The sequence below is a fragment of the Malurus melanocephalus genome, unplaced genomic scaffold, assembly GCF_030028575.1.
Source record: "Malurus melanocephalus ecotype Western Australia unplaced genomic scaffold, MMel_1.1 scaffold_20, whole genome shotgun sequence".
NCBI lineage: Eukaryota > Metazoa > Chordata > Aves > Passeriformes > Maluridae > Malurus > Malurus melanocephalus.
This window is the reverse complement of record NW_026623252.1, coordinates 4,634,679-4,649,661: the sequence shown is the minus strand read 5'-3', so window position 1 is coordinate 4,649,661 and position 14,983 is coordinate 4,634,679. Positions and strand designations below refer to the sequence as shown.

At 46.7% G+C, this 14,983-nt stretch overlaps 1 protein-coding gene across 1 annotated transcript in view; it reads right to left on the bottom strand.

The window, feature by feature from the left end:
* The window catches only part of TRPM8 (transient receptor potential cation channel subfamily M member 8), a 35,491-nt gene that overhangs the window by 17,446 nt on the left and 3,062 nt on the right, over window positions 1-14,983 (bottom strand). The window contains exons 2-13 of the mRNA XM_057389806.1: window positions 14,279-14,352; window positions 12,370-12,526; window positions 9,318-9,495; window positions 8,817-8,989; window positions 7,549-7,723; window positions 6,571-6,638; window positions 4,088-4,285; window positions 3,240-3,342; window positions 2,843-2,961; window positions 1,737-2,027; window positions 1,343-1,438; window positions 234-363 (exon numbers count right to left, since the gene is read on the bottom strand). Coding sequence (XP_057245789.1) covers window positions 234-363; window positions 1,343-1,438; window positions 1,737-2,027; window positions 2,843-2,961; window positions 3,240-3,342; window positions 4,088-4,285; window positions 6,571-6,638; window positions 7,549-7,723; window positions 8,817-8,989; window positions 9,318-9,495; window positions 12,370-12,526; window positions 14,279-14,352 — 1,762 coding nt within the window. The remainder of the gene's footprint in view (window positions 1-233; window positions 364-1,342; window positions 1,439-1,736; window positions 2,028-2,842; window positions 2,962-3,239; window positions 3,343-4,087; window positions 4,286-6,570; window positions 6,639-7,548; window positions 7,724-8,816; window positions 8,990-9,317; window positions 9,496-12,369; window positions 12,527-14,278; window positions 14,353-14,983) is intronic.

Below are 14,983 nucleotides of genomic sequence, written 5' to 3'. Positions count from 1 at the left end.
AAACCAAAAAAAAAAAACGAGAAACCACACTTCACAGCACCCACCTTTTGAAGCCAAGCTTTTAAACACGACACAATATTTCTGCTGGGAACAAACAGTAGGGAAGAGATTTCCACACAGTAAAAACACCCGCTGGCATTAAAAACATTTATTTAATGTTGGACRTGTAATTTTTAATTCCCTGGTCTCTGACCCCTCCTAGTGAATTTCTARAAGGAAGAAGAGGCGCTTACCGACGGCTCTTGTCTCGTACTCGTTGGCGAGCTCCTCGGACTCCCCGGCAGCGTTGATATCGTTCTTCACCTTGGCCATGCTCTTCAGGAGTTTGCTGGCCCCCAGTGCTGCCAAAGTGCAGCCTCTGGTCTGGGGAGAGAGGGAAATCATGAAAACCCCTCTGTGAAGGGAATGGGATAGCAGAATCCTAAAAGCAAAGCGCTTTGGGATGGAAAGGACCTTAAAGACTTTAAAGGACCTTRAAGACCATCTCATCCCAACCCCATGAACCTTCTGCCACACCAGTTGGAATCCTTTAAAAATGATCCTCCACTCTGTAGCTTCCCAGAATTACCTGTTTAATCCTTTGATCATTAAATTGCTGTCTAATCCAAATTAGAAACTGGATTTCCATTTCTGACCCCAAATCACAATTTTAGGTCCTAAATCCCAATTTTCCAGTTCCCAAATCCCAATTTCTGATCCTAAATCCCATTTTCCCAGTTCCCAACCCCGATTTCTGATCCCAATTCCCAATATTCCAGTTCCCAAATCCCAAATTCTGATCCTAAATCACAATTTTGGGTCCCAAATCCCGATTTTCCAGTTCCCAAATCCCAATTTTACAGTTCCCAGCCCCAATTTCTGACCGCAAATCCCAATTTCTGATCCCAAATCCCCGTTTTTCCAGTTCCCAACCCCAAATCCTAATTTTCCAGTTCCCAGCCCCAATTTCTGCTCACAAATCCCAATTTTCCACTTCCCAACCAAAATTTCTGATCCCAGATCACAATTTCTGATCCCAAATTCCAGTTCTCTGGTCCCAACACCTGGAATCAGAACCCATCTGTACTGTGGAACAGGTGGGAACTCGGCACCCCAGTCTGAGCACAGATGGCACCACACAGTAAATATGGACTGCTGGCTCACTCATTAGGAACTCAAAGTGTGAAATCCACGCCCAAACCCAAAATGAACACTATAAAACCCACTTAGAGTCATGTATCAATTATCTCCCGTGGTGTTTTGTTTGATGCTGGATGTGAAGCCTTGAAAATCCTATTAAAACCCAAAACACAGAACCCCACAGGACTGCCTGGAATGAGGAATAAAGGAGATGTCAACTCACTTGCTCCCAAATGACCTTGGACAGCTCTTTCTTGTTCTGGAGAACCGACCAAATGAACAAAGCTTGCAAGGGGTGCCTGGTGATGGGACACTCRTCCTGAAAGAGAGAGCAGCAACTCRCACCTAAACTCACCAAATGGTCTCCACTGGAATCTAAATCCTGTTTTTATATTTTCTTCCTTTCACARCCAGCCCACCAATCCCTTCTCTCAGCTGTCACACACCACTGTGAGTTAGGATATATTTGCTATTTGTATTAAACCCTTCTATTTGATGCAAAACAATCAGACTCCCTGTTTTTCCTGAAACCCATTACAGAATATTTTGAGTTAAAATTTCCTTCTCCAAGCACTGCACTCCAGAAAACATTCACATAGGATCAAACTATCACTCACTGCAAGCTGTATCTCCAGCTCATCCTTGCTGCTTTTATAATCCCTTTTGAGCCCTCTGCGGAAATCCTCCACCATCTTCCACACGAAGGTGAGCAGGGCGTCGTTGTAGGAGTTCTTGGCGATCTGCAGGTTCTTGAACACCAGGCTGCTGAAGTTGTTGGTGTAGAGCTCCCTCAGGACCTCCGTGGTGAGGAACTTGCGCAGGTTCAAGCCGTTTTCCAGGAAGAGCCGCACGAATTTGGGCCTGTCTTTCACCAGGGCTGTGAACATCACATCCTGCAGGTCAGCAGACTGGAAGAAATGGAAAAGCAAATTTTAGGGACCAAAAAAGGTAAGATTTACCTAAGGCCCAGTATATGATAATTTTAACATTTTCATCAGAATCAGGTTTTTTTTCTGTACACAACTGCCTTTTCTGGATGGCCCAGAGCACTTCTGGCATGGGCAGATCACCTTTGAAACCTGTGATCATGGAATGGATCATCACTGAACGATGAATCACAGCTTCATGGAATATCCCCAGTTGGAAAGGACCCACAAGGATCATGGATCCTGCAMAGACCCCCAACAATCCCCCCCTGTGCATCCATTGCAGCGCTGTCCAAAYGCTCCTGGAGCTCTGGGGCTGTGCCCATTCCCTGGGGAGCCTGGGCAGTGCCCAGCACCCTCTGGAGACAGAAGAACCTTTCCCAAAATCCATCCCTGMCACAGCTCCAGCTGCTCCCTGGGTGCTGGCCCTGCTCACAGCAGAGATGGGAGAAGCTCCCAGTGAGGTTTGACCTCCTCATCTCCAGGCTCAATGGAATGTGCAGGAGGAACAGAAGCTGAGGTGCCAGGATAGATGGGATCTGTCCCTTCCCCTGGTCCCTGCACTCAAGCAGCAGGGGCTGAGGTGCCAGGATCACGGTTCTGGTCGCGATCTGTCCCTTCCCCTGGTCCCTGCACTCAAGCAGCAGGGGCTGAGGTGCCAGGATCATGGTTCTGGTCGGGATCTGTCCCTTCCCTGGATCCTGCACCCACACAGAAAGGGCTGAGGTGCCAGGAGAGGCAGGATGTGACCCTTCCCCAGCCCCCCAGGCTCACACAGAGGGAGGAGCGGGCTGTACCTCCCAGTTGCGGTCGTTGGTGAAGATCTCATCGCTGGCCAGTTCCAGCTGGTTCCACTCCAGCAGCAGTTTCAGCTGCCCATTCCAGTTGTCCCTGTCGTGCTCGTTGGTGCTGAAAGCTGCATGGGAGGAACAAAGACCAGGCACGTTTATCACTCTGCTGCTGGACAAAACTCCATCCAAATGTCCCTCCCCAGACCTGTGGATATTTTCCTGATTTCCTGAGCTGGAGGCTCAAGGAAATGCTCAGCGTCCTGCACCCTCTACCCTAAAWGAATCCTGCAGGTTCTAGGGAGATGGCACCACCCTAAGGAAAGCTGTTCTAGGAAATAAGCATGCATCTTTTTTTCCATTAATTCTTAAATCCCCAAACAAACCCCRAAAAACAATTACTTGCCTTTGTAGAGGGCAAAGGAAATGGCATTGCTCACAATTTCATCTCCAGCTTCTTCTATTTTGATCACTGTCAGTAAATGAGGGCTCTCGAGGACTTCTTTGATCTACAAAAAAAAAAAAAATTCCATTTCAAAGCAATCAAGGCTGTTTAGGAACAGATCTCCTAGAGCCTTTTAAAAAGAAATTTCCTACCACATCGTAGCAAAGCTGCTTCTCATCAGTCCTGGTTTTTAACAAATTTAAACAAGCCCAAATAGAAGTAGATAATGAGATTGATTTTAAAGTCATTAAAGGACAACATTAATTATCCTCTGAACATACAGCAAATAACTGTGTTTCTCCTATGCGGATCATCATGCCCAAAAAGATATAATCTCAGTAATTAGAAGCTGCTCCTGAAGCAGGAAAGATTGTGACAGCACAAGTTTCAACTGTCGAGCAGTTTATTACWGAACAGTCTCTACCTCCTTGTGCTTTGTCAAAAATAGACAGATTCCTCACAGAATGCAGCTTTACAGAGTTTATTTCATTTTAGCACAAAGAAGACCARTAATTTTGCCTGTTTCTGACACAGCAGGAGGTGCACTCCACARCAGCCCAGCAGAAGCTGTGAGAAGCAAGGTCCAACAGGAATCTTCTCTTTCCTGTGACCAAACACGTGTTGCTTGTAGTCTCCCACTGCTTTTGCTCCAACCCCWCAGAGTCTGGGATTTCCCTTTTTTCACTCCACATGGATATAACAGGGCAAGGAGCCCTGCACATCCTGTAAGCACCACCACACAGCAACCCTGGAGCTCACCAGCTGCTCCCTCTGCCCTCCCTGCAGCTCCCACAGCACCCAACACTCACCCACTTGATCCAGCTCTCCGTCTCCTCCTCCGAGAGCCTGGAAATGGTGCGGGGCAGGAACCTGAGCAGGCTCTCCTTGACGCAGGAGGAGGCAGGAGCACCTTCTGCCTCCACCAGGCTGGCAATGACATCGGCRATGCGGCCAGACCCTTCCACCACCACGCAGGGAATCTTGCTCTTGATGGCCACRTTGATGGACTGGGGAGCACAGGGGGAGAGGTGATGCTGCATTATTACAGTAAGGAAACCTGGGCAACACAGAAACCCACGGCCCATTCCGGTGTTTTTGTTATTATCCACTGATATATTAGCAGTGACTGCTAATCCACTGATATATTAGCTCTTTAAAACATCATCCATCTCATGAGACAGGGCTGTGAAGAGCCCCACAGAGAGTGAGGGTCAGAAATCACCATCTGCCAAATTCTCRCAGAATCACAGTTTGTGTTGGGAGGGATCTTAAAACTGACCTTGTTCCACCCTCACTCCACTAGACCAGAGCACTCAGATTTACAGTGGACCTGCAGATCAGGACATTTCCAGGCTACAGCCACTGCTGGTTTATGGCACAGCATCGCTCAGCTGAGACCAAGGGCTCTGGATTTATTGGCTGGAGGTAGAAGMAGCTCTGTTTCACAGCCATCGCTTCTGCAGCATCACGAGAACATCAAACTAATGTTGCYCAAAGTCTCCAAGCAGCCACTGACACGATTTCCCACACAGCAGCGTTGTACATGGATTAACAGCAATATAAAAACTGCTGAAATCAYGCTGGAAGAGCCATTAACCCTCCTGCTGCAAACACCATAACAGAAAACATCAATTTAATTTGCATTGCCACACTGAGAACAGATTTGCAGGGACATAAGCTTGRCTGCCAGCAAATGGTAAGGGGGAGTCGATGCAAGTTATCATCAAGCACTGGAAAGACAGAACATCGTTTAGTTGAGAGAATTTCTTGAGAACAAAAAAGAAAAATCAACCTGGAGTCATCAAAACCGTGTGCACACTCCTCCTGCCGCTTGGAGAGCAGCTCTGTGACAAAMGCAAGGAGGTTTTTCTTATCAGCTAGATGAAAGTGGTTTTCTAAAGGAGGGTTCAGCTCAAGTGCATGTTTTACATCACAGGGAATTTAAAACAGAAGCCTGGAACAGTTTTATTTCTCCTCTGCTGAAGCTGATTCTTGTCATCATGCAGCAGTCACAGAGGCTGAGAAAGAGAGAGCTTTTCCTGGCCAGTGCCTGCTGTGTCATTTGGGCTGATCAGAGACCCAACTGACTCCTTGAAGAAATTYCTTTGCCTGCAAATGAGCAAGAGGGCAGACCCAAGAGTCTCAATGAACTAATCACACTGGGAAATAAAAACTCAGCATGAGAGAAAACAGCCTCAAGTCGCACCAGGGGAGGTTTAGGTTGGTAATCACAAAAAATTCTCCACTGAAAGAGTTGTCAAGGGCTGTTTACGGAAATGGTGGAGTTAGCATCCCTGGAAGTGTTCAGAAATGTGTGGATGTTGCACTTGAGGACACAGTTTAGYGGTGAGCATGATGATGGTGCTACACTGCAAACTGGACTTGGCCATCTCAGAGATCTTCTCCCACCTCAGTATTATCACAAGTCTATGAAACAGCCAAAGACTGGCAGGGAGCCTTCCCTGAAAGATCATCCAGTGCTCTCCAGAGGAACCTGTGGCCAGGAATGCTGCATTTGATTTAACAAAGCTCTTACTCATTGTGATTAGGCAGACACTCAGTGTGCTTAACAGCAGGTTTGAGGTCTCTCCAGAATGGATGTGCAATCACAGATCTGCACAGCTACAGCACCTGCCACTCAAGCCAGCTCCTTCAGGGGTGGCCAAATCCTTCCTTAAACATCAGCAATTCGGAGCTAAAAGGAGATGGGAGACATTCAACCCAGCCCTTTGAGCACAGCTTTCCTCTAAAACTGAATGGATGCTTCACTTCATCTCAGGACCTTGATTAATACTTTGCATTTACAAATTTACCTACAGACAAAGATAAAATTCATGACATGAATGGAACCAAACTCCCAGGAAGCACACAGGGAGGCTGGRAAAACAATCTGGAATTTCACAGTGATTCAGACTAATTGATTAACGCTAGCAGGGAAGTGGTAGCAGAGTAGCACTGAATTCACATTGTTYATCCATTTATTGTGAATTCACATAGTTTGATCTACCTCAGCAGTAACAGCTTCCCTCAATGTCACTTAAACAACCTGTTTCAAGAAACTTCTTTGTTCTTTCACCCTCCTACCTGTCATCTGTTTGCAGATGATGCCTGGTTCTTCCCCTTTCAAGCTTAGATGGGTCTGAGCCCTGCTCAGCTGCCAAGATTGAAACCAGCTTCAATAAAAAAATAGCACTGTCTACTTTATCAAGTTTATTTTGGAGCAATCAGTCTTCAATATTGGAGCGATATCCCTACTCCCATTCCTGGAAAGAAATAAAAGAAATAAACTTACTTTCAAAGTCTCTTTCCCTCCACCTTGGGCAAAACAAACGATTGGAATCTTCCCRCCGTAATTCGATTCTGTTAAATACGCCAAAAGAAAAAAAAAGAAGGCGAAAGATCAAATCCATTAATACAGTTAGAACAATTCATTTTTCCTGAGCACAGTGAAAGGATTTCCAAGCCACTCATGGAAATACTAGTTTGCTGTTGATTTTAATGTTAYTATTAACAGCTTTGTTTTTAACAAAAACTCAGCTCTGCCTAACATTCTGCAAAGCTGACTTCAGACACCCTTCTACAACAGAAGGTTTTCCCTTTGAGAAATCCTGATTTTTGCTAGCTCTAAAGTTGTTAAAATGTAATTTTATTGTATTTTCCCACTGCTTTGGCTATTTTGCGTCTCACTGAAAAGTTATCACAAATTCAAGATTCAGAACCTTTGAGTTCACATTGTTAGCAGTAGGAGACAGGTAAGAATCCCTTAACTCTGGGAGCTAGTGCTGAAGAGACATTCCAAAAAAATCCCAAACCCAAACAATTCCACCCCCAAAAGCTCTTTAAGAATTTCCTGCTAAGGCCTTTGATTTTTTTTTCACTTTAGTGAACAAGTGGGTGACAGAAATGATTAAGCAGCAGCTTGYAGATGGCTCAATCATCCTCATAAATAAATCTCTTTGGAAAAGCCTGATTTTAGCTCCTGTGTAGTTGTGCACAGAAGGGCCAGCCTCCCAGAGGAAGGGAGGGAAGGGCTGTGTGGCTGAAATGAAGCCTTTGCTGTGACCCAAAGGACATAAAGAAAGGAAAATGAGGGGAGGCGCTGCTGTGGAGAGCACAGGTTGCTCCTGAAAGGGCTCAAGATGCGATGCAGCTAACACAGAGATCCMTTCCAGCTCAGCAGCCTCAGGATTCTACCACTACTTTTTTATTCCCAGAAAATGAGTGTGGATCAGCCCCAAGGCATGCAAAGACAGGAGGAGGAGRAGGGTACCCGGGATAACCCGCTCCGAAATGTACTTCTCCAGCTGGGTCCGCACTCTGGCCTCGGTGGTGGGGTGCCCGTGGGTGCCGTTGTCCACCAGCAGCAGATGGGTGTGGTTGTTGTCCAGGCAGTACAGGGGGTCTCTCTTCAGGTCATCCATGATGTAGCGGGCCAAGTAGCTCCCCTAGGAGCAGGAGCACAGCSTTTGACAGGAATTCAAGGACAAACCCACATCATTGATGTAGTGGGATGATTTTTTTAGATGGGACAATCCTTTAGAAGTGTGCTATCGTGTTTAATGGACTAGAGACAAGGAGAATCACTCCAGAGTATCTGACAGTATCAATGAAGAACCCCAACAGCAGCAGCGATGCTTTAGGATTTTATCCTCTCTATTTCCATGTATCTGTAACCCTGCAATCTTTCAGTGTTTAACTCCAGACTCCACAGACAGTGCTGAGCTCCTGCTCTCCCATTTTTACACAAAACAATTCCTCTGCAGYCCCAAACTCAAGGACACCTCCCTGGGCCAGGCCCCAAGAGATGGAAACAACAGAGAATTCGGGGGAGCCAAGTTGGAGTGAATGACTGCATTGGCTGCAGCTGCAATTGGAGGATTCAGCCCCGATGTGCAAATGGACAAAAGTGAGAAAGGGTGAAAAACCCGTGAGCCATTGTCCATTGTGGGTGTGGGACTGCCCTGAGTGCACCTGAAGGCCCTGCAATAAACAGAACTGATTTGTCCAGCCTCTGGTTTAGGTAGGCTTGGTAAAGCAGCAGCAACAGCAGCAACAATGTGTGTTAGTTCATGGGAATCCCTAATGTGGGGAGTGCACGGGCATTTCAGAGCTAGAAAAACCATGGGAGTGGTTATTCACTGAAACARCACCAGACATGGAGCTGGAGAAGCTGAACACCCACACCCCACACACACATGCCAAAATCTGGCACAGCTGAAATCCTCCTCACCAGCCCTGATGCTGTGACTACCCTGGGCATGAGAACGTTTTCTTTTCCTCCCATTTTAAGAAGAGCTCCTGAGATGTTTTGAGGCCGAGCCTCCTCTTTCTTTCCCCACCAACCCATCCACGTGGCACTTGAGGACAGGGTTTAACRGTGAACATTTAATGGTAATGCTGGGCTGACAGCTGCACTTGATGATCTCAGAATTCAAAGTTTTCCAACCTTGACATTAAGCTCGTTAAGGTTTTCCAACCTTGACGTTAAGCTCATTTAGCTCTCCAATTTCAAGGATTCTGCACTCCCGCGCTCCTTACGTCGCTGTCGGCCGTGCGGACGAGCGTTTCCCGGTTGGAGATCATGCCCCAGGCCGCGATGCCAATGGCCACCACGTTCTCCTCGGAGCTGCGGCTGATGGTGTTGTCTCTGACCACCTCYCCGATGTATTTCATCAGCCCGTAGTGCGTCCCCCCGGTGAAAATCCAGGCTCCTGCAACGGCACCAGTGACCCGGGGGAACACAGCAGAACACCCACCCTCCCAAGGCCTGAAAGACACAACCCCAACCCCTCCTGTGACCTTAGGAGTTTATTCTTCAATTAAACACCAAAGAGATGCCACACAACTCGCCTTTTGCTACCACGGGGCAATCAATCCTTACTCTCAAYGCTGTCACTTCCAAGCCATCATGTCACACGTGTCCCAAGCGCACCAGCCAAGCAGAAGCAAACAGAAAAACCTGCTTCCCCCTGGACCCTTGGAGCTGTCCCTCCCTGCTCTGCAGCAATAAGGCAACGCAGGCCCAGGGGCCAGGTTTACCCTTGGACTGGGCGATGTAGATCAGCCTGCTGAATATCTTGCGCATGCGGGGCTTGAGCGCAAAGTTCTTGGCGCCGCCGGTGACGGAGATGACGAGGTTGGGGGTTTTCAGGTGCCAGTGCTGGGTCATGAGGTCGTAGAGCGTTTCGGAGTCAGTGTCGCACGACAGGCGGATGTACTTGGGGGAGAGAAAACGGGGACAAATGCAGCAGGAGATGAGTAGAGCTGGCTGGGAACAACCCAAAATGCTGGGATTACATTTTCTACCCCGCTGCACAGCCTCGTGCAAGGTGAGGATGGAATCCTTGTGTTCTCCTCTGGAGCACCTTTATCCTTCTCCCACACCCAACCCTCCATCCTCTACAGAAGGTGAGAGCAGGAGCAGTGACCTTGTGCTGCACAGGAACTCTGTGAGGATGAACACACCACCAATAAAACAGCCTTAATTCCAACAGYGCTGTTTATGGCTGAGATTATGAATCAGCGGCACCATCGTTGCAAGTGAATTAATAACGATTTAAGTTATTATTATTAAGTTATTGTAAGTTATTAAGTTATATTTTGATTACCATCCAAATAAATTCCATGCTCCATGTGCACGGTGTCCCTATCACAGTACAACCCCACTCCAGTGATTCAATGATAACACAAAATAAATACATCAAATGTGCAGTAAAGCACTGTGTAAAGGTACAAAGAGCACACAGGGAGATAATCTGCCTTCAACAGCTCTCCATTTTTGTAAAAGCCTCTCTGGCCTTGCCTTGCTACTCAAAAGCCTCTTCACAGTTTCATCAGTGGCCTGAGGTATTTTAGGATAGCTGCACAAGCCAGATCAGGGGATGAAAGGGAGCAGCTTGGACCTGAATCAGAGGATTTTGTACYGATTGCCCGGGATTTGCAGGACAGCAAAATCAAAGGATTACAGTGAGGGAGAAATGTTCCCATCCTGAGAGACACTGAACTTGAATRAAAACATTCCTGTGTTCCAGGAGAGGTTCCCAGGAGGAGCTGAGGCATTGAGGGCATCGCAGAGGATGCCGAGCAGGCTCCAGCACCCTCACAGCAAAGCTAAAGGACTCCCTCTACTTCTGCCCTAAAAAGCATCAGCTGCACGAAGCTTTGGGTGTTTTTTTGGAGAAGATCCCTCTCAGGAGAGGGGGGCTCCCAGGAAAATCACCGGGCCAGCCCTGCTCACAGCAAACCCTGCTCAGCCGCCTCCCTTCTCCGCAGAGCAATGGTGCCATCTCCCGGTGCTGCTGGATGCTGCTCCCACCGCGATTCAGAGCGCCTTTCTCCAGGTTTGGGCTCCCAGAAGGTAAAAAACAGCGACTGTGATGCCCATGGGGGAGACAGGGGCTGAGCAGCAMGGCAGAAACAAAGAGTTCACTGGCTGGACTTAGAGAGGGCAGAGATTTTACAGAATCCCAGAATAATTTGGGTGGAAGAGACCTAAAAGCTCATCCAGGGGAAGGAACACCTTCCACCATCCCAGTTTGCTCCAAGCTCCCTCTAACCTGGCTTTCAGCACTTCCAGGGATCCAGGAGCAGCCACAGCTTCTCTGGGAATTCCATCCCAGCCCCTCCCCACACTCACAGGGAACAATTCCCTCCCACTATGCCACCCTAAGTCTATCCACTTTCAGCTTAAAGCCACTGCCCCTTGTTCCCAATTCCTCTCCAGCTCTCCTGGAGCCCCTTTACACCCTGGAAGGGGCTCTGAGCTCTCCCTGGAGCCTTCTCCAGGCTCTCCCAGCCTGTCCTCAAACCTCTTCATRGCTCTGTCCACACCTCCTTTCTGCTCAGAATTTTTTTAGGACTCATCTGTCCTAAACAGCACAAGGCAAGATCTAAAACTTCCCATCCCTCACTGATGACTGACAGCAATTCTTGGGTCACTCTGAGACTGAAATCCTCCCCAGTGCACAGGAAYCAACAGAAAATGCCTGGCAATCTTCAGGAGCAGCAGGGAATGCAAACAGGCAATGGAGATGTGATTGCAGCCCATATTCCCATGGGATGGAAGAGGAGAATTAGAGGCAGTGTTTGAGCAAAGTGTGCTCTGAAATACGCACAGCGGCCTTGGGAGTCCTCACAAAACAACTGTGGGCACATGAACAGATTCCCAAAGCTGGGAGTGGGGAAGACACAATCTAAGGAAAGAACGCTTAACCTTTGAGAAATCTGAATTATTGCAACAGAGCAGAGCATTTCTCGTTCCAGTAAAATCACACAGCAGCTTACTGCAAGGTAGTACAAAGCTAAAATACGCAGTTCGAGAAAAATGTGAAGTGGATCTGTTYAAGAGTGATTTGGAACTTTCATTTCCCACTGAAAGGCCTCTTACTTCTGCTACTTTGCATAAACAAGCCAAATTAATTTATGCAGCAGGCTCTGATTTTCCTCATTCATTTTGATTGTCTCAGGCAACCTGCACTGGTGTTAAACATCAGCCATTTAGGGAGGCAGATGAGCTCAATCACATGTGCCTCCTCACAAATACCAGTTTAAACCACCACAAACAGCACCAGCAGCTGTTTTCTTCTTCCCACACCTCCACTGTCCCCATGGGAAGCAAAGGCATAAGGAAAAAAACAACAAACAGAACAAAACTCCGAGGTTGGGCAGATATCTTCCATCCCCTCCTGAATTTAGCCTCATTGTCACACTTCCATCCTGGGAAATGCTCAGTATTCAACTGGTTATGGGCCTGAGCAAGCTGGTCTATGTGGATATAAAATAATACTTGAGTATCACCTTTATTTACCCATTCCCCTGCCATGCCACGAAACAAAAAAATCTCCTTTCACTCCTATCACCAGCAGAAATTATCCTTTGTTATCTATTTTCGGGGCTTGAGAAACAAGAAGAAATTATCACCAGAAGAAACTACCCGTCATTCTCTATTTTCAGGGCTTGAGAAACAAACTCRTGTCCCTTGCAGCCTAACTCCTGCCATCAGAATAAAATCCATTTCACCTTCCTTGCTTTTGGGGAGCTCCCAGTTGCACCCACCAGGTGCTTCAGGAACACCCTCATTTTCTCCTTTTACCTTTCCTTTTTTCCCCAGGTTTTCAAACTGGATGTCCCCGAAGGCRTCAGTGGGAAGCTCCTTGGTGTGTTTCTTGTAGTTCCACTTCTCGGTGGTGTTAACCTGCGTGCCCTCGATGTGCTGGTTTTCAGGGTAGCCACACTTACATAAATTACCCCTGAAAGAAGAGTGAAGAGATGTGATAGCCCCTCAGATATCCTGAGCACAGAAAAGTGAGCTCTGACAGCAAGGAAAGCAACAGGTGGAGCTACAGAACCAGGTGTTTTTGGGGTTTTACTGGGATTTGCTACCTGACAAATTAGAACAGCCCCTAATTCTCTCTCCTCCCCTCTAACTGCTTCTGCCCAGCACTGGGAATTCCTGGAATGCAGCTCAGGAACCAGGCTGTGCTGAGGGATGAGCCTTAAAAAGTGACAAACCACCAGTGGGGTAGGGTTACACCCCTAAACTGAGCCCTAAAAGGAAGAAATCGAACCAAAACATGGCATCAGTGACCTCATCTGCAGCCAAACTGAGGTGCACATGGGGCTTCTTCCTCTTTTTGTGCTCTTAAAACAGATGGGAAGAGTTCACTGCACCTCCTCTCCCAGGAAAAGGCCTCAAGTTGTGCCAGGGAGGTGTAGATTGGGTATCAGGGAAAACCAGAATCATGGGAAGCGTTGTCAGGCATTGGAACAGACTGCCCAAGGCTGTGGTGGAGTCACCACTCCAGGAATTATTCCAAAATCACATGGATGGGCACTTTAGGACATGGTTTAGCTGTGGTGCCAAACTGATCTGATCCTGATGATCCTCTCCAACCTTAGCAATTCTGTGATTCTGAAATTGCTGAGTTTAATTGTTTCCCATGCAAACCCAGGTGCCTGAGCACACCCAAGACATTCATTCACATCAAGAGGGATATCTCTGGTCCCTGAGCAGGTTTTCCAGGCAGTTTGCTCTGTTCCTAGCATTCCTCACCCACACAAACTGCATCAGCGCAGGAATAATCCACATTTGGGTTATGCAGGATTATCTGAGAATCCTTTTCCTAGGAAAAGCTGCAGCAGCGTCCATGAAGTGTTCTCCACAGCCCCAATCCCTTACCCCAAGAGAGCATTTTGCTCCTTTAGAAAGGCTCCTACTACTCTGCCAAAACTTGCAAACCAAACCAGCTCACCTTCAAAATATCCAGACAAAAATAACACAGCAAATCCTGCAATCCTTTCCCAGTGGGTTTGCAGGAAGAGGAGCTGATGAGAACCAGCTCCTCCATCCTTCGCTGGTGCTTTGCCAGACAGCCCATTTTGGGTGGCAGAGGAGGGCCCTGAGTGAGACTTTCTGAAATGAGAWTAATTTCCCTCCCAGCTTCAGAGAAGAGTGGGGTCAGAGAGCCCTCAGAGTTCAATATCAGGATTTTCTGCAGTTTGATCACTTTTCTCCTGAGACTAAAAAAAAACTAAAACACAAAGCGATGTTATGGTCCTCAAACCAGCGCTACACAGATACCTGTGCTTGATAAGTGACTCAGTATAACATCCTGTTTTAAGAGAACATCAGCTTCAGCAAAATCTCATGTCTGTGTAAAGCCTGGTGCATCAAAYCTGTGATTAAATTTTCCTTTTAAACCCAAAATTATGCAAATCTCTGATACACAGGTCCCTTGTCATACACCAACAGCACTTTAAAGCACCTTTATATTGCCACAGCTACACTTCARAGGGGAAATTTGATATTAAACCCTGTGACAGAGCTGCTGGAAGGTCTGACCCCTGGTTTTCCATCAAATTATTTGTGGAGTAACTCAAACAAGGAGACCAAGGTGCGATTGCACTGCTAGATCCAGACTTTAAACAAAAAACCCCAAAATTTTACTCCCCGCCCTTCCCTCATCTTCCTGATGCAAAACAAGAGAAAAATGTCTCCTTACATAGATTTGGTGTCTTTGGTAAAAAAGACACATTCTCTCTTCTTAAAGTTTTCTTGGATGAAGTTGGCCAAATCCTGGAAAATAATTTTTAGAACTTTATTTCTGGTAACTCGTAAAGCAGAAGAGAGCTCAGTAAAACAGCACAGTCAGTTTGAACACAAAGATACTGCTTAAAACATTAAGGCAAACATTCTTGCTAGTGGTAAAAAAAAAAGGAAGAAAAAAAAATAAAAATGAGAAGACAGTAAAGTTCTTTAGGGCAAGGGCTGTTTTAATTTAGCACACAAAGACCCCAGCAGCAGCCCAGACAACTTCAAGTCCTCCTTTATGGCAGCTCAGTGCAATTCAAAGTCTCTGCAGCTTGTTTAACCATTAACTCTATTATTAACCTTGAAACTCCCTGGAGAAGCTTTCACACTCAGGGAATGCAAATTCAYCCCTAATCTGCCTCTGAGAGCCAAGAAAGCAAAGAGAAATTCTCACTTGCTGATAAAGGGTTGTGGGATTTTTGTTTGCTTTCAAGCACAGCTCAGATTCGAAGGGTGAGATTTTACTCAGGACAAAAAGGGAAGACTATAAAAAGACACAATATTAAAAAAACTGTAAAAGCTGTAGTTCAGTTTACCAGTTTGACACAACACTTGTGRTGAAAAGGAAGTTATTCCGAGTAGAAAAAACATTACAAAAACAATATGCAAAATAAAG